Consider the following 22,788-nt stretch of genomic DNA (forward strand, 5'->3'; position numbering starts at 1 on the left):
TTTTTAGCTAGCTAGCTTTTTCTAGCTTTCGTTAGCTAGTTTTTATCTTCATTACAAAGAATTTCGATCAGCATCGGTATTAGAAACTAATGTTCTGATGGCAGCCACTTTTCAGTTTGTGCAGAAGTGCCGTCTTTATTTTGGCTGTATCTCAATAAATAGTAGGCCAATCAACTTAAACTTTTGAAATATGCTAAAAACATATACCGCCCAAAATAACTCAAATATAGATCAAAATTCTGTAATTCTACGAATGAGCAAAAAAACTAGTCTTCTGTTGGCAACCATTTTTCATTTCTCATTCGACTAGTAGAGTTATCGGTATTTGTTTATATCTCAAGAACCGATAGTCTTATTGACTTGAAACTGGGAAATTATATTAAAATCCTATGCTACACAAAGCTACCAAAATTCAGTAATCTTCTGTAAACCTAAAGTACGTGAAAACAAAGCGAAACTATGAATCGGAGTTTGCTCAAGCCTAAGCTCAGGTCGAAAAACATATTTCCGAGTTAACTCGGATTGAAGCTCCATAGTATTAATACTCTATCTTCCAGATTGTTGACTGGATCCCAGGTCGATTGCTACCGCAATGTTTGTACTTATAATGTATGTTTAACAAAAACTTACTCTTTAAAATTACATGAAATTCATGTTGCAGTATCCTAGCATATATATCATTCATATATAGTTCTAAGTTCAAGTATTCAAGTAAATAAGTTTGAGGATTTACTATTTTACAAGTAGGAAGTCTAACAGGCAAATATTGTTTCATGGTTACCATACAGTTTAGTAGAGTCATAGATGTGCTTTGCCAAATTTTATCTGGTTTTTTATTTGTGTCTGCATTGATGAGGTTTTGCCGTTTGTTTCAACTTGACAGCCTGTGTACGCAAGGGAAGTACTAATGTACATAAGTACATGTATGTAGGCATCTTGGTTAGTATGTCAGTCGTCTGCTACTGCTGCGTTTTCCCAGAAATATAAACCTAATCTAAAAACAAGATTTTGCCTGAATTTCAAGAATGTATTTTGGACACGATCTACCATATTTGCTGGACTAAGTCACCGCTTTTTCGTAGTTTGGTCGGAGGTGCACCTTATACTACGAAGCGATTTATGTGGCAAATTATGGACAAATTGTTATCGGTATATGATTTTACATGTTATGTTCACATTAAACAGCTCTAGACCTATGTTAATAATTTCAACATTACCAGAAGCTTTTGAAAACAACTGAAAAGGGCGTAACAAAAATTGCACCGGAAAAAAATCATATTTTGGAGATTACAGGCTGCAAAATTTGTAAATTTTGAGGTCGAAAACAGTGATCAGGCAGCAAAAAAAAAGCTATAAGAGCTAGGCGGGATGATTTTTCTACTTTCGGTGTTAGCGTGGTTGAAAATTAGTGCCATGGTTGGAAGGTTTCGTGAAGTTTTAGCTACCGCGTACAGTAGACGCTCCTATAACGTAAATTCCAGATAACGTAAAAACTTTCTGTGACATTTTTGCTTCCTACAACAGAAAAAATTCCATATAACATAAAATGTCAAGTCGGGCTAGTTTTCCAATTCGATCTGATTGTTAGTTTATTTAGCTGCAATCGCAAGAGAAAATGCGCCTGCTGTATATCGTTATATATAACTTTTGTGACGTTCCAGTTCGTCGTTGTAGATCGTTGAATGTGTCAACAAAAAGGCGAATGAGATAACTGCGCATTGTTGATAAATACAAAGGCGATCGATTGGTTCAGGTGTTACAGCGTCGGTCTACCAGTCTAAATGTTACGAGTTGGAGTATCGTCGACAAAGTATCTTTATCTTATAACATTGACTTCTGGATAATGATAGACGGCGAACCGGTAGAACTGCTTTTTATAGTAGAAAGATTTTGTTGTTTTGCTTTATTGTAGACGTACAAAATATTTGTTATTATTCATACTTTGCAGAATAGACTTTGCTGTTCAGAAAAAATAAGTGAATCGTTGCAGAACGTCGAAAATGTGCAGTCCCTATTAGCTTGTTGTAGATTTGCCGCAATCATGGTCTATAAAACCAGTGTGATTGATCATAAAAAGGAGAAAAGTTGTCGATGCAAACCAATAATTTTGCAGTTGCAGTACAGCTCACAAATTAAAAGAGTTCAAGGTTGACTTGCAACAAAGTTCACATTACCGTTATTTGATATGAAAATATTCACCATGTCTTATTCTGTTGTGTTGTAGGTGCCAAATTTGTGGAAAGGTGATTACAAGCTCTTTAAAGCTCAAAAACGAACAGAAAATCGCAGCCACACGAGACCGCCGTAGTTTGGATTCCCTTTCCAAAACGGCTCAAATGTGATGTAGTTGTGAGAGATGGTTTCTGTTTACACTTTCTTGCAAACTTATTCGTCGAAATATTTTCACAAATATCCTTCACGCATTCAATAAAACTATGTCTATTGTTCTTACGCGTCTGTTCTATCGTCATTGTAATGCTGTCACTTTTAGCACTGGTATCTTATAACTTACCATAAAAAATCGTTAAACTTTTTAATCTTAGCTCGAATGAGTACATATCATTGTCTGATAATCATGACGAACCTGTTGGTCACCTGTGAGAATCGAAAAGTGCTGCAAAAATTATTTGCGAAGTATTGGGTCACATGATCAGATTACGACTTGACGATTGAATAATGCCGAAACAAAACTGTAAAGTAGCGAGCATCTATATTTGATACGGGGTCTTCGGTGAAACCCGAAGTGTTTGTCATAAACTAGTACTATGATAAGTTTTATATTGAGCTTTGTATTGGCCTTTCAAATCACATGAGAACATGTGTGACAAGACGATAACCAAATTTCGTGGTTACGTCGTCGAAATAAAGAGATTCCAATCTACGGCGGCTTTTCGTTTTTGAGCTTTTAAGAGCTTGTAATCACATTTCCACATATTTGGCACTTACAACACAACAGAGTAAGACATGGTGAATCTTCTGATACCAAATAACTGTAATGTGAATTTTGTTGCAAGTCAACCTTTAAGTAAAGTTTTTCCTTCTTGCATTGCCAAAGGGATGAGTTTGGAAAGATCTTGGAACGGATTAGGCAATATACATGTATTTTACTGTTCTTATAACGTAAATTCTGTATAGCGTAAACGTTCTTGGAACGGATTATTTACGTTACAGGAGCGTCTACTGTATTTGGAATGACACATAGTTTTGAGAAATATTTTAGCATGCTATTTAGGCTATAGTTGTCGGAATAACTTTTGGCATGTTATGTTAGCATACCAGTCATGTTCTCAGATGTGTCTTGTAAGGTAAGCATACCGTTCAGCCTGTTGTTGTCTCTTTTATATGTTGAAATTGTTCATCGGTTAAATTGAAAAAATTTGTTAAAAATTCTGAATTATTTTGTCGAGTGACTCATGGGCCAAAAATTACAGCATTCTTAAAATAACCCTAGTCTAAAGATGGTCAAATTTTTCACACTTTGCCCCATTTTTGGACCACGGGATTGATTGACCATAATTAATGAAAGTCTGTGTAAAAAAGCTTTTACTAAATAAAACGAAGAATTTTTTTATCTTATATTTCACTCTGCCAGCGTGATATAGTTTATGCCTATGAGGAATTTTTTCAGTTGTGAAAACATGTGAAGTGGTGATCAGACCACTCAACCAACATGAACATAAATGTACATGTTGGTTGAGTGGTTGAGTACATAAACGTGGCACACAGGAACATAAATGTAGATAAGGGTCACAGCTACCATATTCCAAGGACAATGATGATATGGTCATTTGCAAACTTTTTTAAATTAAATCATTTTTTTTCATCGTTTTTCGATGTTTAGAAATTTCATAATCCTCATGAAAATAAATTGTGGGATTATATTTTGAGTAAAATTTGAGCCCAGTTTAAATCCGAGTAACCTCCGATATATAGGTCTTTACAACTACGGAACTGTTTGCATGAATGTCCTACACAGTGATTGCATTTGTTTTGACAGGCTGTTGATATTTTGGATGCAGCAGAGAGGCGGGCATCTGCAGAGAGAAGGGCATCTACAGAAAGAAGCTTATCTGCAGAGAGCATCAAGAGTGAGCCAATAGCACTACCTCGCAAGAGCACCATGGACCGGAGACCCGCTCCGCAACTAATGGTATGAACGCTTTATCGCTGAAGTTTAATAATCTTCTGCTGGAATCATCACAGATCCAATGCAACTCAAGAATACAAAAAGAAGCCCAAATTTTCTAAATTTTGATTTTAATCGTTTTGCATAGCAGTTTGGTAGAAATCTTGGATAACAGTTCTTAAACACTTCAAAAGTAGATTTTGAAACATTGAAAGCGTTTGTAACATGATTTCAGCATTATTTTGTGAGATGAAAGCGAATGATTATTTTTAGTAAAGGTTTAGGAAATGTCGCTGCCATTAAATTTAAGAAACCCGCGTTCTTTTTAAATAGCCCGGGGACCTAAATAAATAAGTTATGTAATGCTTGAGATGCAGATTTTCTTTCTTTGCTATGCTATTATCAGACAAGATGATCTTTTCATGAGTCTATGGTAAGAAAGAACATTAAAGCTTTGATTCCAATGTTTATCGTTCGGTCTCAGGCAAAGTTATTTTCGCAGAGGCAGAAGACAGTTGGAATGTTTTTGTTTTGTATGGTGAGTCTCTCAATCCTTAATGGGACTATGAAAAGTTAACATTTACTGTTTCAATGTGGTTTCGTTTTTTTTACTTGAAACTTGGTCATATTGGCTGCAATCACTTGGCAACTGTTTTTAAGATGAATTTACATAAAATTTTAGTAGATTTTATCAGAAAGTATTTGTATTTTTTATCATTCGAGATTGGTTTTGATGTTTGAAGTGATCTAATTGTGAGAATGTTTTAAAATTAAAATCGACAAAACATGATCCCGGTAAAGCGCTGAGAAGAGAAATATGTGCCAAAATGGCGTCACAAGTTGCGCGTTCACCTGTCTCTCTCATTATTGATTTCAGCTATATTGGCTGCGGCGTTAGGCGTCTCTATTCTGTCGGTCTCTTTGTAAAAGTGCAACTATCGATATCATAATTTCGCTTCTGCTTGAATCTGAACTCTCCGAGAAAGGATCTCATTTAAACTACAGTGGAATCTCAGTTCTCGAAACTTCGGTTCTCAAACGCTTCGGTTCTCAAACGCTTCGGTTCTCAAACGCTTCGGTTCTCTACCAACACGGTTTTCGACTAAAAAATTTGAGATTTGTTCATCTCGGATCTCGACCATAAATTTGGTTCTCGACCAAACCGGAACATGCGCATTTGAATAAATATTCGCAACAGCTCCAGAAACAGCATGTTTATACGTTTAACGACGTTGTTATGAGCCTCTTTCGGAAGGTTCTCAAAAAAAGGAGAAGTTTCGCGTCATTAATTCTTTACAAAAAGGAGCATTTGGAAGGACGTCACCTCTACCGAAAAGACCTTCTAGGTACACAACTCCTCCAGTCGAGTTACCCTAAATTGTTTTGGAGGAGGATTCTTCTTCAAAGATGTGAAGTAAACGTGCTATTGCTGTTTCTATTTTCTGTTTCACAGGATTTTTCTGCAACTGATCTGTTGCATTTATTTGCTGTTTCATTATCAATTTCTGCGATTTTTGGTATTGGATTGTAATCTTTAATGTTTTCGATGTTTTAAGAGCAAAACATATGAAATGTTTACTTTTTGTTTTATTTTTTCATTATCATAAATAGAAAATATTTTATCAAAGTTAAACACGATCGATATCTACCCATTTTTATTTATAGTATACAGTACAGTTAATGGTGTAAAATGTTAAAAGAATACTGTACCAAAGTTGTTAAATCGATTTGGAACGGATTAAAACTTACATGCATTAATTCTAATGGGAAAACTTGTTTCTGATCTCGAACAACACGGTTTTCGACCAACCTTCTGGAACGGATTGCATTTCAGAACTGAGGTTCCACTGTATTTTATCTCTAGACTGGGTCTACAAAGACAAAAATTGCATCACATTGAAGCTTGATGTTTTAGCTTTACATTGATACTAGGTGAATGCCCGGTGTTGCACGGGTAATAAAAGTCTTTGCACAGAAAATTTACTTTTATTTAACATGTAACATCAGTTACCATTCTAACTTTCAAACTTCATATCATAAGAAATCTGTTTTGTGCAGTTTAAATAAATTGAGAGAAAAAATAAAACAACTGTAAAGGTTTTCAAACTTTATCAACCAACTGAAACTTTCAAACTTCATATCATGAGAAAAGTGGTTTGTGCAGGTCAAATAAATTAAGAAACTAAATAAAACAACTATAAAAGTGTTTAAATATAAATGTTAAGTAATTAGCAAGTAATAGCTAAATTAATTAAGTCTGTTTTGTTACAATTACAATAAAATATGATTCGGTAATGATACAATTAATTTGAACTGAGAAAACAAAATAAAAATCTTTAATATTTTGAGTTAATAATAACAATTTGTGCATAGAAGTGTGTTTGTATGAAAAAGGTTACTGCTCTAACATAAGCTATCCATCTAAACTTTGAATACGACGATACTGGTACCTCTCGATAGTGGTACCTCTCGTTACTGGTACAAATGTGAAAATGAGATATCGGAATGTCTTTGTCTGGTACTTTGTCTGACCAAACGGAGAGAAAATGTAGAGGCTATTCCTACACAATAATACAATTAATTTTCGCTTGAAAAATATTAGCTTTTGCCGATTTAGCAATCCAACCTTACGAAAAACCGGAAATAAAAGTACAACGACACATTTGAAATTGAAATGGCACATTTAAAAATTACAAATTAAAAAGTTAATGGTAGCAAAAAATTAGTTTTCAAACAAATTCAAAAAATAACAAATGCAAAAGGTAATATTACTTATTAATCAATAGTCCACATTCAGTGTGTGCATGCGGGTATATGATAAGAGCGATAGATTGTAAGTACTGTAAGTACTTACAAAGTACTGTGTACCTTAGTGGTTAAACGCTCTGTTTGAAACTGGCGGTTGCAATCTCTGTGAGTTCAAATCCAGCATGAAACAAATATTTTATTCCTAAATTTTAATAGCTATAGCTGGACAAACCCAAGTGCAAACAGACATACAAACTTTGAGATTTATGTAGATTGTTTTCATTTGCATCGCTTCAATGGTGTATGTTGAAATTTAAACTGTTGATAAATGGTTTATTATGAGCTGTTATCAAATAATGCAATAGCCGTTATGTTATGAAACACATTCTTGTGACAGTAAATAACTCATGATCGTGAAATACGTTACTCATCTGGACTATTGGTATGCTATTTGACATTCAAGATGGTAAATTAAAATACAATAGGGTGCACCAAATATGTTAGCAAGATGTTACATAGCTTTGAAGTAGTTTTCAAACAGTAATTTACTCACTAGTAGAGTTAATAGAAGAACGTTTCCTTGAGCTGTAAGACCTGAATTCCTGTGGCACTATCAAAATTGGTACAGTTAGAGGGATAATATGGTTTTTGTAGTTTACGATGAAGTCTGACTTGAGCTAGGTTGAGATCGATTGCTCAGGCCTTTGTGTTCAAGCTTTGGCATTTCGATTTGCTAAAGTAAACGATCATTTATTTCCAACTAAGTAGCTTCTTCCTAGTGGAATTTGGGCATACGCTGCTAGGGCATATCTCAGAAGTGGAGCAACAAATACTTTGAAACTGATAGAAATTATAGGAAAAGTTTTTCAGATTTCTTTCTCTTTGGGACAATTACTGTGCCAATTTTAGAAAGTCTTAATCGCAGTTCATAGCAGCAGCTATCAGTCACAAAGTTGAGCATATGGTCTTGTTGTCATGTAAGGGCAGGATAAGTACAGTTACTTCTTTAGCCATAAGGAACCAATTTAGTGGGTGCAAAAGGATTTAATTAAAACTATTGCAAATCAATAGGCAATGTTGAATAGAAAATTAAAAACACTCTTGTGATATAAATATCCTTGAGGCAGCAAAACTCTGAAGCTATTGGCAGCTGAATTGACCAATCAGTTGCGAGGCAATAACCATCATTCTGTAATTGATTTTACTGAATAGACTTTGATGTTAACAGCTTATGAGACATTTTAAGTTTGTTTAAACAGTTTAGATCTCAACATTTCGTACTCTGGTCTCTAATTGGCAACCTCCCTTTGGCTTGCCCCTTTTCAGAATTGTAAAGTAAACAATATAGTCTTTAGCAGTTGAGCTACTGTCAAAGTGTATATCATAGTAAATGCTCCCATAACGTCAACCTCTTTTCACATAAACTCCACTTGAGATAACGAATTTATGGAAAGTTTTTGCTTCGTATTACGCAAGAAATTCCATGTAACATAAAGCGTTCAGTAGGTGCGAGTTCCTACATTTGATCTGAATAATGAGAGTCCCATGGTTAGCCTTAAAAATATTGTTTTCTCTCTTGGCGCTTCGGAGAGAAAACCACATATGGAACTATCGCTATCATGTATATTAGTACGTAACGGTTTAGTGTGTCGTGAGAGGTCGTCAGGTGTCTCGATAAAAGTACAGAGAATAAGCAGCTGCACAATTATTCAGAAGTAAACCTGAAGGCGGTTGATCACGCAAACGTTACGGTGTTGGTCTACCAAGCTAAATGTCACAAATTGGAGCCTCGTTGAAAGCAATCCGTTATACTAATCTCTAACTCCGGATTTGAAAGGATGGATGGACAAATAGACACCACTTATTTTATAATAAAGATATTTTTGTGTTACTTTTGTTTTAGATGTATACAATATTTTTTACAGCAAATACCTTGCTGTGTGAAAGTGAAAAATAATTGAGTTAAATTGACATTGAAGGTTTGTGTTCTCCTTAACTTTAATGTAAAATTTCTGTAATCATGGACCATATATTAAGTGAAGGTGATAACAAAAGATAAAATTTGGCGATACAAACCATTATTAGTACAGTTGGTGTAAAATCATTAAATTAAGAAGGTTTTGTTTTTCAAGGGCTAAAGAGGTGCGTTTGCTGCAGGATCGGATTAAACAATTTAAATGTATTTTACTGTTTGTATAATATAAAATCCTTATAACGTAAATGTTTTCCAAACAAATTTTTAATTTTGTAGGAGCATCTATTGCGCATCATTATGCTTATAATTGACCAAAAATATAGCTGCCTTCCTATTACTTATTCCTCATGTTAAACCCATTGCATCTGAACAGTATTTGAACCACAAGCTTTCTTATGTTATACATTATTTTAATACAAAATTAATTTTAATTCCAAAACAGATAATGATATGTCATCATTTAATATTTTATTTTCTTACAATAATCAGAAAAATGAATCAATGACAAGCTTTGATGCTGCTAAGTAACAACATAGACATTTCTAACACACCTGGATATGTAATGAGTAGGCCTACAGGCATCGCTAAACATACATCGATTATCATTATTGTAACAGCCTACCTTCTTCTAATTATTCACACAAAAATAAACGATTTGCAGCTCATCAGTTATTAAACACCACCTTCATTTTTTCAAAAAAATGTTAACATACATTCATCTGTCGCCCAATCTTTTTCTAATCCGCTCTCTCAACTGTAAACTAATTTATTGCCATGTAAGGTGGGACGATGCGCTCGAATTTCAACTAAATAGAAACTTCCAGTTTTGTGGAAGCTTCAGATTTTGGCTATATTCCAGTTTTTGTGCCACTGATAAAAAACTTTTAACTATGAGAGGCCGACAATCGGCTCTTGCAAATGATGTTCTTCAAACTGTTTAACCAATCGGACTCTATCCATTTTGATCGCTTGGTCCCAAATGAGTATACAGTAGTCCATTGCTGCTTAGGCCTCATTTTTCGAGGCCTCGCCACATCGTGGATTTTCCATAGCCGAGGCTCTATCGCGCTTGACATGGAAGACGGGCACAAGTTCGACTTAAACTTGATACCAGCGCAAACTAAGGAAAAGAGGACTATTTGCATCATTCTGCGAAGTCTGGGCTCTAATTTTTCTCTTGAATGTTTCAACTGCGATTAAGCTTTGTTGATTTCAATCTCGAAACATCTTGGCAGTTAAAATGCCAAAAACATCGAATAAAATATTCGATGAAAGAAAAAGCTCGGTACTTTCTGTTAAAGTTTACTATATTTTGATGTGATGACATCATTAAAAGTTGCATGAAAAACAGACTTCATGTTTTTTTGTGTTATCTGAACTGTATAAAATGCCATATTGAGAGACAAGGTACATCTAGTGCTGTTATTACATACAATAGTTCACGGTTTGTAGCTTGAGCGAGAGGAGGAAGTTGAGGATGATGAGTCAAGTCAGGATGAAATGGTTGGTTCTGATAGGACCGGTTCGTCCAGAAGGGAGGTAGGATACCGTTTTGCTTTTTACTCTTTGTCTTTTTGCGGACTTCAGAGATTCACCACTTCTATAATGTTTTAAAAGTGCCTAGTTTTATTGCTATCTATGTTTATAGGGCGGATAAATAGTTTCATTATTTATGCGTTCAAAGTTTACTTTTATTTTATTGCCTTGATTGCAAAATTGTTCATGTTTGTCGCATTTGTTAGCGTAAAATATTTTGGCAAAAAGCCAAAATAAAAATAGTAGGCCCGTTAGGATTGCCAATGTGGTGTCAGAGACTACGGCGAAAAACTGACATGGTTGGCACTGAGTCAGCGTAGGTGCTCTCGACATCATTTCAGCGGTATAGGTTTTGCCTGTTGAGCCTTCTTCACAACGTTTTTGTTTGCTCCCATATCATTGGCTGACTATGTTACTGACGAGCACACTTATTAGGTTTAAAAGAATTACTGCCAATAATAATCTCGCTCTTACGATTTCTATTTTCATATTTAATAAATATTAAAAGGCAGTTGAAAATGGTCTGGAACTTGTAAGCTCATTACTTGAGTAATTTCGCTGTTACAAAGTTAGTGAAGGCTGTGTAAGTGTGCAAAGCATCATAATTGTGACAAGAAGGTCATCTTTGTCGCTGACCTCTTCTTTTGTATCTGTGCCAACTGGTTCTGAATTGTTTCATGAGGAAATTGTTTGCGTAAAGTAAAGTTGTCTGCCCCTTACTATATTTGCAAAATGCTGTGCCGTTGTTACTCATCCTTTAGTGAATATTCTGATAGAGGTATGAGATATGGTATACCTCAAGTTTTTAATCCCTCCTGTCATCCATAAACTAATAAAAGTGTTTCTTTAAAAATATAATTTCCATCACTTGTTGATCGTTACTCAAGAATAGGCCTATGTCACAATGTGTAACAAGCTAATGGTTCTCCTGAGATACCTGGAATACCTTCTGGAAAACACCAACAAGGGCTACTAGAACGACACTTCTTAAAACAAATTTTTGTTTGGTCTTTTTAAAAATTATTCAAAGTTTCCCATGTTACCCTCAGCACCTTATGAGAATCGATAAATTTTCTACAAATTTGCTACATAAGATACCAAAAACCTTTATTTGAACGTAATGGTGCACTAATTTTCAACCCTTCCCTGAGAGTGGCACTTTATAAATAAATAAAGGTGGCATTCAAATACAGGTTTTACAGTATGTTAGTTTATTTGAAGTTAACCAACAGCTTTTATACTCAGTTCTACATTGAAGAAAAGATGATGAACCTATAATCCAAATTCCTGGAACCTTAACATGTCAGCATTTCTTAGAAATTGCAGCCATTCTCCTGTGAATTAGACATGATCACGTCTGACGTATGACTTCATCCGTGCTAGCTAATCACAGCATGGCTCTAAAGGCTGTAGCGGCTGAAGAAATGTCGAGAAAATTCACTGGCGGCTGTGGCCCACGCTAGCATTAATGCTGGTTTATTCATGTGTATTAGGAATGCTTGATATTCACCCCTGCTTTGACAAGAATTGCTAGCAGACTGCTAGTGAATGGTTCATATGGCTCCTCATCAAAGCTTTATTACTTCAAGACGCGATCATAGAGTTATCTTCTCCTAGAATGATAACGGTGCCTCCTACAACACGAGCGTTTCCGGCGTGTTATCACTCTAGGGGAAGATAGCTCTATGGATTCGGTACTGTCATTCAGAAGAAAAATTATTTTAAATGAAATTATTGCAAACGAACACCACAGACATAGAATTTACGTTACAAGTGTGAGAATATAAGTTGATCTGTATAAATGTCATGAGTCAAGGATTACATGTGTGTTTGTGATATACTGAGGGTTCATTGAAATTGCTAGCATTTCACTACTTTCTATTAATTTGCCTCCGGTATGCTTCAGCCTTTAGTATATATATCTCCACTATCCACTTTACTCTCGACTTGTGGACTGGCAGTACTTTGTAGTTCGAGAGAAACTTGCAAGTTGAAAACAGCAATTATTCTCTATAATCGTGGTTCTCGTATTTATCCATAAGCAATAATTGCTTATGGATAATTGCACAAGGACAATTATTGTCCTTCTGGATTGGTTGGTATATTATTATCAAGGAAATTTCTGGAAGTTCATTTTTGTCTAGGCAATCATGAAAATTAGAAATTGCTCCAAACAAATGAGGGAATATTATGGCCACAATAAGGTCAAGGTAACACTACTCAATTATTGTATAGTCAAACCTAAACTTACAATCACCTCAATGTACAAAACTTTCAATTCTTAGCATGAAATCTGAACAAATATTCAAGTCAGTTCTGATATAAAACTTCTGCTTAAAACTTTTTGAAACTCGTATGCACTGTATATAACTTGAAATAAGCAAATAAAATGTATGTTGTGTGATCATATCTATACAGATGGTTATCTTCATCCATTTATCCTTCATAATCGTCAAAAACATAATTCAGCTGCTGCTTGTTTTACATATTTGACATCAGGACAAAATGAGGATTAATTTAATATATAATTTCTGGCTATTGGCTAAATTCACAATGAGTGACAACGAGGATTTTATTTTCTACCAGAAAGGTCCAGTTTATTTCGTACATCACTATGTTATGATACGCTGTTGTAATAACCATCTTTATCCTTCAGCCTACACAGCGCTGAAGCTACACAGCGCTGAGCATACACAGCGCTGAGGCTACACGTAGCCTCAGCGTGAACCTTTTTACTGTCTGCTAGTTTTGTTTTACATTTAATGTATTACCTAGTTTTTACAATGAATTTATTTTATTGTTTTTAACTATTTAAAGCATTTATTGTCATCAGAAGTTTTCATCTGTTAAACAAATTAAACAAAATCTTGTGTAGTTTCATAGGAATATTTACTTTGAAAATATGACGATTCTTTTTTACATAAAAAGCCTTTCCTTGGAATGGATTCACGTTGCATGTCAAGGTTTGACTATATCTTATTGATAACATATCTTGTTTACTAGCCAAACCATTTCATAGTTTTTCCAGTTTATGAATAATCGAACCTAAGCTAAAATTGTGCGATATACTATATCTACACTATGCACAATAAGTTGGTTTGCTGGTTCCGAATTGTTGAATTGTCTTGGGTGCAGCATTATTGTATGATATGCTAGTCTAATAAAAATGGCTTGAAATTCTTTTTATTGTTTAGTGTGGCTTTAAGCCATAACCTCGGTTCCTTAGAGTCTGTCAAGTGACGTAAGTTTCTCACCATCAGCTACATAGAAATATGTAAGTTCAGTTTGGCACGCTCTACATTTCTGGGAATCGGTGTTATCTATTATTAAAGATAATTTTTTTCTGTAAGTAAAAAGGACAATGTTTTATTCAAAGGATATTTCTTCAGATGACTTGCTGCGAGTTGATGCTTTAGTCGCATTCAAGTTCTGTTGACAACTGCGCTAATCGAATAATAAATTGTTCGATTATAGTGTATATTCGATTGTGAAGAGCGCTCCTGCTTATTACCAGCAGGACTAAGGCGTTGGTTGACATATGATTTGGCAGAATCTCCTTTTCACCAACGTGATCACCCATTAAATGAAATGTTAGGCAATTTAGAGGATTAAAAGTTTCACATGTTTTCTGACAATAATTGGCAGGTGTGAATAGCTGAGGCGCCACAAATACATTTTTCTAGTAAAAAAAATCATGTTTGGCGGTCTTCCAGATGTATTGACATACCAATATAGTGATTGTTCTTTAGATCTTGCGTAAATTCTAGAAATTTTTTGCTGGTTTGGCAAGGTCATCTGTGAGTACGGGTGAACCTGTCTTATCTCATGGCAACAGATGGTAACCATGGCGCCTGGCGCTTGCACAGCTCTAATTGCGTTGATGCAGATGGGCGTTATCTTTCCAAGAAATCTTTTGGTCTCCATGACGAAGTGGTTGGCGCTGAAGCCTGCTTATCTTCTAAAGACCATATTTATATTCTTTTAACTTTATGGTCTTGTTTTTATATCAACATTAACAAAAGATAATACGTAAGCTTGGACAGATTGGTCCAGTCATTTAAAGTGGATAGGCATTTATATTGACCAGATGTAGACAACGAGTATTAAATCAACAGATAAGATATTCTTTCTGGTTAAGTTGATGCTACTAAATATGGTGTCAAAATGCTGGTTTTATGTTAGCCCGTAGTTGAGAAGCTATTTTAGGCGAATTCCCAGACTTTAGCTCTTATAAATGTTACAGTGGAATAGCCCCTTGTCAGTCAGCTGCTCTTGAAGGAGTTGTAAGCAGTTTACAGAACAATGTTTTCTCTTGCGAATAGTTTTTAATAGTAGAGCTACTGAAGAGAAGTTTAGCATTAGAGCTGCATGAGTTCAAACTACATGTGTTTTAATGGCTAACTGTTGCTTTATTCCCCTTTTTTGTTTTACTATTGTTGTATGGCCTAATTTGAAAAACATTTCTATTTGTGAAATGAAATTATTGCCAATAAAGTACTATATATATATATATATGTATATATATATATATATATATATATATATGTGTGTGTGTGTGTGTGTAGAAGCCATGAGCAAATTAGATTAACTCACAGAATTTTCAAAGCTGTGTATCCACACAGAAACCGTTGACCTACCACTTTCAATTGGCTGAACAAATTATTAGCGAGCAAAATTTTAGTGGCTTTCCCTATTTGTTTATTTTAGGACACGTATAGCGAAAAATACCAAGGTAATTCAACATAGTAAACATGATACAATTTATTAGATTGCGCTGGAGTTGGCACATTTTTTCAATTTTTTAATCAGTTGCGTCGTATGTACAATGTTGAATGGCACTGGTACTTTTATTGTGTGCTGTAAAACATTTTTTGGACTATACTAATTGTGCAAGCTGGTAAAATCACGCTCGCTAAATATGACTTGTTCAAACAATTATAGCGCTTCGTAGACGATTTCGGTGTGCGTGTACAGCTCTGACAATTCTGTGAATTTCGGCCGAATAATTTCGTATTTTTCGTTCATTTCGTGATTTCAGTCGAAATCATTGGCCGTGCCTTTATGCTGTAGAATTTATGTCTGTGTGTAAATGTATGTGGGCCTCTGTGAATCACAGTTCACCTTGTGATGTAGCCTGTCTTGACAAACTGTTGTTTTTGCGGAGTTGTCCTCTCGGCGAGCGCGGCGAGCAACACAACAGCTTGTCACAAAACGCACTGCACCTGATGCATCAGCTGCACTGAAAGGGAGTTGTTCTCTTCCGTTCATGCGGCTTGGCTGCGATGTTGTGTCGGTCACTCCATTGGTAGTCATAACGGATTTTGCGCAAAAATTTATGTAGAAAAAAATGGCACGTTCAACCAGAGACCAGTCTCTGGTTAAACTTTAGTAGAACTTGAGAGCTTAGGCAACAACAGCAACCAAACATGTTATTATTTGTGCGCTCAGTCTGTTTTATTTCTATTTTTGTATTAGTCAGTTTTATTTGTTCTTATTGATTTTATTTTTTATTTATTTTATTCTTCTTAAGTTCTACTAAAGTTTACCGCAGAAACTGGTCTCTAGCTAAACGTTGAAATTTTTTTTTTACATAAATCTTTGCTTCAAATTCATTATGATTACCAATGGAGCGACCGACATAACATCGCGGAAGAGAACAACTCCCTTTCAGTGCAGCTGCTGAATCAGGTGCAGTTCGTCTTGTGATAAGCTGTTGTTTTGCTCGCCGTGCCCGCCGGGAGGACAACTCCGCAAAAACAACAGTTTGTCAAGACAGGCTACTTGTGATGCCACCTGTTACAGTTGCTACCAACACCAGTCATGCTTAGTTCTTGGCTGGTTACCAAACTACAGGGGAGTTAAATTTTCCCGATTTGGCACCGGCCTGTTGATTATATGGGAAGTCAATACGGAAATGTTGGCACTTCGGGTGACAAGATGTGAATCAGATTTCAAATAATCAAGTATGAATGTAACGCTCTAATACCGATGAAGTCCAGCCTCCAAATCCAAAGATAATTTTTATGACTTGTTTCATTTGTTCAACTATTGCATATTCAAGTAGGTATTCTTGTAAGAATTTCCTTTGATTCAATGCACAGCCTGAAAACCTATGGTAGCTCTTTTATAGCTAGTCCTAAATTTTAAACTGACATTTGACTAGTTAAATTCGCAGTAATTACACGTGGCATTAAAGCAAATACATTATAAAAAATACTAAAGAATGCAACAAAACATCTAATTTATATGTATAAGGGCTGAACTAATAACCCAACAATTAGTAGGGAAGGGTTTTTACTCACTGTACGTTTCAGATAAGTGAATGGAACAGCAGGCTTGTCCCAGCATATGTTCGGAGGTCAAGCGAGTGCTGGGACATAGACTCACTCAAATTTTGATGAAATAAAGTTTAAAAATGTGATCCCATCAAATTTTAGTAGATTTTATCGAAATTATAGATATTTATATTTTTTTTGTCATTTCAGATTTTGTTTGCTAATTTAGAGACGCATAACACTGCAATTTGATTTGCAATAGCCGATGTCAATAAGGAGATAGACAAACAGGAAGCACGATTATTTAGGGATGTCTTTGCACACCTTTTTTCTCTGAGTGTTTTAAATGCGATCAAGTTTTGTTGATTTTAATCTTGAAAAAAAGTCCTGGCAGTCAGATCACGTAAAACAACAAACACAATCTCAAATGATAGAAAAATATCCACATGTACCGTCAGTCCTCATGCTCAAGCCACGCGGCTTGAGCTCAAAAACAGATGGCTCACGAAAGAAAAAATAATCCTCCATCAAGCCGCCTGCGGTATCTAGCCACCCTTACCAACAAGCCGCATATACCCACAGACCGAGGTTTTTACGCGAGCCTAGACCAGCGACTGAGGTTTTGTCGTCCTTGACCCCTTCGGGAGCGAGAGTGTTGAGACAGGTTTTGCTATACTCCCGTCCTCTTGAATAAGAAAACAGGCTACATCAGTACATGTGAAAAGAATTTTCTTTTACTTGCAAGTTCGAATTAAAATTCCTAAACCCTTGCATCAAGAACTTACTTGCCATGTCTCAGCTAGATTTTTATTGCGCTGTTAGAGGGCTTTACGTTTTTGGAAAGATGCTGGTCAAGAATGAAAAGGTGTTAATAACCTATGACTGGTGAGTTAAACATGAGCGATAAATTCTTTAGTCTAACGTATTCCATAAACATGACCTTGGAAATAAACGAGTAGGTCGCCAAAACCCCGTACATAAACGTGTATCATGACTGCGATTCTATGGTTATAACACGGAACTGAGCAGAAACCACATGTATCGAGAAGCCGCACTGAGCCCCACGTAAGTTTTAAGAACTTGGCTTTAGCCGCGGCCTATGACCTTGAACCAGAAGCCGCGCCCAACGACAAGCCTCGTGGCTTGAGCATAAGGACTTACCGTATACGTGTTGATAAAATCTATTAAAGCTTGATTTGATCAGTTTTAAGTTCATCTTTCATAAACCATCTTTATTAGTTTTCATAATTTTGTTAACCAATTCATATTCTAAGGCAATCGTATGTACATATATGTACATATGTAGGCATTTGAATGTATCATTCAGTGCCTGGATCATGTTAGTTTCATCTTTGAGAGAAACTTGCATGAAAGCATTATCAAGGCTTATGTTGATATTCACTGCTATCCCAAAACAGCATAAAAACTTATAAATTGTTGTGATGAAATTTTATGGAACAATTTCTCAGCGCTTTGATGTCCTTTAACTGCGCCTAACTGTTATCCGTATACAATCAAAACAAAGTTTTGATTAACCTCTGAATGACAAGGTTGTCGGTGAGTCTAAACATCAAAGCGCTTGTGATATTATACTGGATGGGAAAATTGATACGCATATTTACTAAAACATTGTCTGCACATTATAGTGGCAGGACTCTCACCGTACCGGGCTCTCTCACCGCACCGGCTCACAAACAGTGATAATAACAGCTAGTCTGTTTCTGTCTCCTAGACACGTATTGACCTCTTTTATTAGCAATACTTAACTAGCGATGGAAAACCCACGTGTTTAGTTAGCTCCCCGATTGCTTTGGTTAACATTTTCATTATGGAGCTTTTCTCGTTTGTTCTCATGGAGTTAATTTTTGCCTAATGAGTTTTTCGGCTAACGCGAGCTTAGCATTTGAGCTGTGAAAGCTAGCGTTTTTGTCCTAGAGCTTCAATCGTTTTTTTCAATCGAGTTTTATGAACTAGACAAAAAATATTCTGCCCAAAAAACAGCATATTTGAAGTAGACCAGCCATGTTGAATCTTTTTTTCGAGTTTAGTAAAGCCAGCTGCAAAAAAAATGCTATCCTTTTTTAAGTTTTACCAAAAAGCAGACCCTATGATGTAATTTAAAAATAAAGTTATCAAAAATATCTGAGGCCCAAAGTTGAAGAATGTCACTACCTTGCGCCACAAAAATACGTTTATTACGCTGGTTATGATTTACTTTTCATCCATTCCAAACCGAAAATTAAAAACTCTTTTGAGACCGTGATTTTATGCTGTGAATTCTGAGTAAAAAGAAGATAGTCGACTTTGTTTTGTGTTCCGAAATTATAGCCCAATATCTTTAATTTATTGGGGCAATATTTAGGGTGGATATGTTCATCGCATGATCCGTGATCAATGTTTGCCCATAGGTACTAAGGTGAGCTGTTATAAATGCTTTCTGAATCTGCTATATAGGGAGCCGGTTCAATGGCTTTCCATCGTGAAAAAGTTACGGCTCAAACTAGTTTGGTTTCTTTATGGCTATTTTGCAGATCACAGGCTATAAGACTAAAGCCTGGTTCCCATATCGATTGCTAGACTCCGGCGGTAACATGTGCAGCAAAACGCTTGCAACGCTAGGCTCTGCGGGATATGTTCACATAAAGCCACATCGTTAATAATATCGTAAACATAATTGTGTAATCAAATAAATTGTTCGCTCGCCATGCCGTTCCTATAATGGTGGCCTTTACCCGTACAGTGCATTTCGGGAAAGTTTTGCCTGCGGCTGTTTGCGAAATTTGAACAGCGCTAAACTAATGTGATGCCGCCGGCAACCACCGGTGGTCCTCGGCGGCCCTCGGCTCATACGTTCCCATTTCATGGCTAATAGCCTGTGGTGTGTCGCCGGTGCTTTGCGACGTATATGGGAACCCGGCTTAAGGAAGGGTGAATGGCAACTAGGCAGTCAGTATAGTTATGTTTTTCTGTATGACAAAATGGTTTTCTATTAATTAAAGAATTTGATGTACCAGAAAAGGCCTTGCGCAGTAGGCATATATGATAAACAGGAAAAATGACTGACACAGCTAGGCTGGTTTATAAAATACCTTGCTCTTGTAGAATACAGGCTGCCCATGACTCCCAGAGTACTATGACCTGTATCTATGACTATTACTGTATCTTATGACTATGACTGTACTATGACTAGTATCATGCTATTCCAAATTGTTTGCTCACTTTGAGAGAACTGGAACAAAAAAGTCAAACATGATTACATTCTGCGTAGTGCCATGTTTGTCTCAACGATATCAGCTTTTATATTCTAGTTACATAGATTTATTTTTCGTTTTTGATCTAGAAAGTTTATCAACTTGTTTGTATGAAAGTTATTATGTACTTATTAAATGACATGAAGTGTTGTAATGAACACTCTGAAAGCTAATAAAATAGCAATATCGCTAAGATTTTGTATCTCTGAGAAACGGCGAGTATCCCTGTAATGCAGTATATTACCATTACAGAACAGATTTCATTTGTTCCCCCTTGAGCTACGTCTGCCGGCTCTGCATGAGTCATTGCAAAGCTCCGAGGAAGACGAGGTTTGGCAATGAGCATACCTCACTTATATCTTCTGCTTCACGATTCTACGATATTCCTCCTGGCCTTTTCTCTGATTTACAATCTTCCTGTTTCTTTTGAACTTATCTTATGAGTTGGACTTCTTAATGAGTGAGCTAGTGAGCTTCATGCTTATTTGTTTGTACGCAAATAATAGAAAAAAGATGAAATAAGGTTTTGTGGAAATTCATTTTCAATTGTAATAATAGTATAACTATTATTAAACGTAATTAACAGTACATCTCTATTGCAGTCAGGATGATCCTAAATTAGATGTAATCATATTTTATTTATATACCAGGAAACAGTATTTTTGTGATCCAAAATAGATTTATCAGTGATATTTTATAATCAAATTTCCATTTTATTGCAAGGTCTCAATAGATAGTTGATGCCAGAACATTTAGCACACATAATTTGGTTTTTCAGAAAATATTTTTAAACTATTTTTTTTCTAATTGTGTCACACTTGTGTATGCTACAAGATCAGCAGACCGCAGAGTTTTAGAGCCTTTTATTTGTGGCACCCTTCAAGAGCATTTCTCACTGATTGGTCGGTTGAAAACACTCTTTTGTTTCTGCATTGCACTCTGCAGTTATTTTGTGCTAGTTTTGCTGCCAGGATATCTACTGCCTGCTGCATCCCTGCTGCCGCTCAGCTTAAGTACACTACCAATGATCTCGCTTGCATTGATAGATTTACTATGAAGGAGATGATAGTCAGATTTTAAATTTGTTTGTTAGACATAATCCAATTGAAAGCTTGGTCGTTGGCCAAAGAGGCACCCTATGAATGCCTACATATGTTTGAAAGCTTTATTAAAAAGCAAAACAGCTGACCGAATTATTTTTACAGACTGATCAATCTAAATTTTATAAAATGATAAAAGCAGTATAACGTAATAGCAAGATGAAATACCTTTCGCTAACCAACTTTTTCGGCTAACCAACAAATGGAATGAATTGAGTGACATGACTGCTAAGCTCGTGGTCAGTGCAGATTTAATGCAGTCCCCCTAATGAATGCCAAGTCATCCTCTTTTTCTTGCTTAGAGCCTATAAATTGTACGCACCAAGTGTAGGCTGCTCAAGACGCTTGCGTATACTCCTGGCCTAGCACAGTACATAGTGTCAGCATTTAGTTGTGTGACGGCAAATATCAAGAACGCTAAACTTGCGATATCCTTGAAATTTTTTAGCTTTTTGCTTAATAAATGCCTAATTTGCTTTGACATCAATGCTGTTCAAAGCCTTTTGACTTGGCAGCGGTCATCAAAATTTTTTGCTTGTTTCAGGCAGCACCAACGTCTCCCAACGTGCATGTAAACACCCTTCAGAGTGAATTCAGGTCGCTGTCAACTATAAGAGATGTTCAAGTGCGCTTTGAACTGCCGTATAGACGCTGCTGTTTAAATATCACCAACAAAGGAGACCACCAGATTGCCATGTATATAGCATTCCCTGAGGGTTACCCCGAGGGTGTCTCACCCAAGTTTCAATTTGACCCGTCTACAACTCTTAACAAGGCCGTGCAGGTGCTTGTTTGAATGCTCTTTAGTAGTGAATAGCTTGTGTTACCGATATTTAAAATTAGACCAATTATTATATACAAACTTTATGTTATACGACAATTACACTATATGTAAATCGAGCCTTGTTCTAGTATGGTTAATTATGAAAGTAGTTTGCAAATTGTTTGCTTATTGTGTGTGTCTTCGTTTTAACAGCGATTATTGGATACTATCCTTAGTGTCGCGTAATAAATGATTATCATTGCAAGTAATAGTTTATGATATACATAAGAAACTTTTGCTTTGAGACATAGTTCCTTTTCTTGTCTAAAGAATTTGTGATTATTTTGGTAAGGCTGGTTCGTACTTTAGAAATTTGTACAAAAGTTTGTTGTTTTGACAGAAAAACAGTGACACTTTGTGTATGTGTGTCTATAACTTTTTCTTTTTGCTTCCTCTTCAATTTTATTGTCGATTATTTTTTTGAAATTGGATGAGATTTGCAATTTAATTAAAAACAAAATTACTTCATAAAAAGGTGATGAGATTTTTATTTAAACTATTTTAGTTATGAAACAACAAACTATATTCTTGAAACAAAAGCTGTATAGTTTTATCGCAATGTTTTAAATTTAGATTCTGTTATGCCTCCATTCTGTTTTTGCAGCAGTGTACATGTTTGTAAGTCTATCCATGCTGTATTTCTGCACTATGAGGGGACCTTTAGACTGACATCTGTCTTTTGTGTCATCGTCTAGCCTATCTATTGGCTCAGGTTGTAGTTTCAAAACTTAATATTGGTCGTAGTGAAATGTTTCACCTGTATGATTGCAAATAAAGGGAAAGTTGGTGAGGGAGATGGAGGAGACAGCGAGTCCCATCATAGCCAACAACAAAGTCTGTGTGGAGAAATGTATATATAAACTGCGGAACTCACTAGACGAACTTGAGAACAAGAATTCCCTAGACATCGACGTTAGACTTCAGGTAGGTTTCAGCGTTGATCTGTTTGTACGT

The 22,788-nt window shown here is 35.8% G+C and overlaps 1 protein-coding gene across 4 annotated transcripts in view; it reads left to right on the forward strand.

Moving 5' to 3' along the window:
- The window catches only part of LOC137389918 (GATOR2 complex protein WDR59-like), a 62,697-nt gene that overhangs the window by 23,916 nt on the left and 15,993 nt on the right, over positions 1–22,788 (forward strand). For all 4 annotated transcript variants that reach the window (XM_068076098.1, XM_068076099.1, XM_068076100.1 and 1 more), the window contains 4 exons: positions 3,998–4,150; positions 10,302–10,388; positions 21,556–21,795; positions 22,612–22,758. In XM_068076098.1, coding sequence (XP_067932199.1) covers positions 3,998–4,150; positions 10,302–10,388; positions 21,556–21,795; positions 22,612–22,758 — 627 coding nt within the window. The remainder of the gene's footprint in view (positions 1–3,997; positions 4,151–10,301; positions 10,389–21,555; positions 21,796–22,611; positions 22,759–22,788) is intronic.

Source organism: Watersipora subatra, chromosome 3, assembly GCF_963576615.1.
Source record: "Watersipora subatra chromosome 3, tzWatSuba1.1, whole genome shotgun sequence".
NCBI classification, from domain to species: domain Eukaryota; kingdom Metazoa; phylum Bryozoa; class Gymnolaemata; order Cheilostomatida; family Watersiporidae; genus Watersipora; species Watersipora subatra.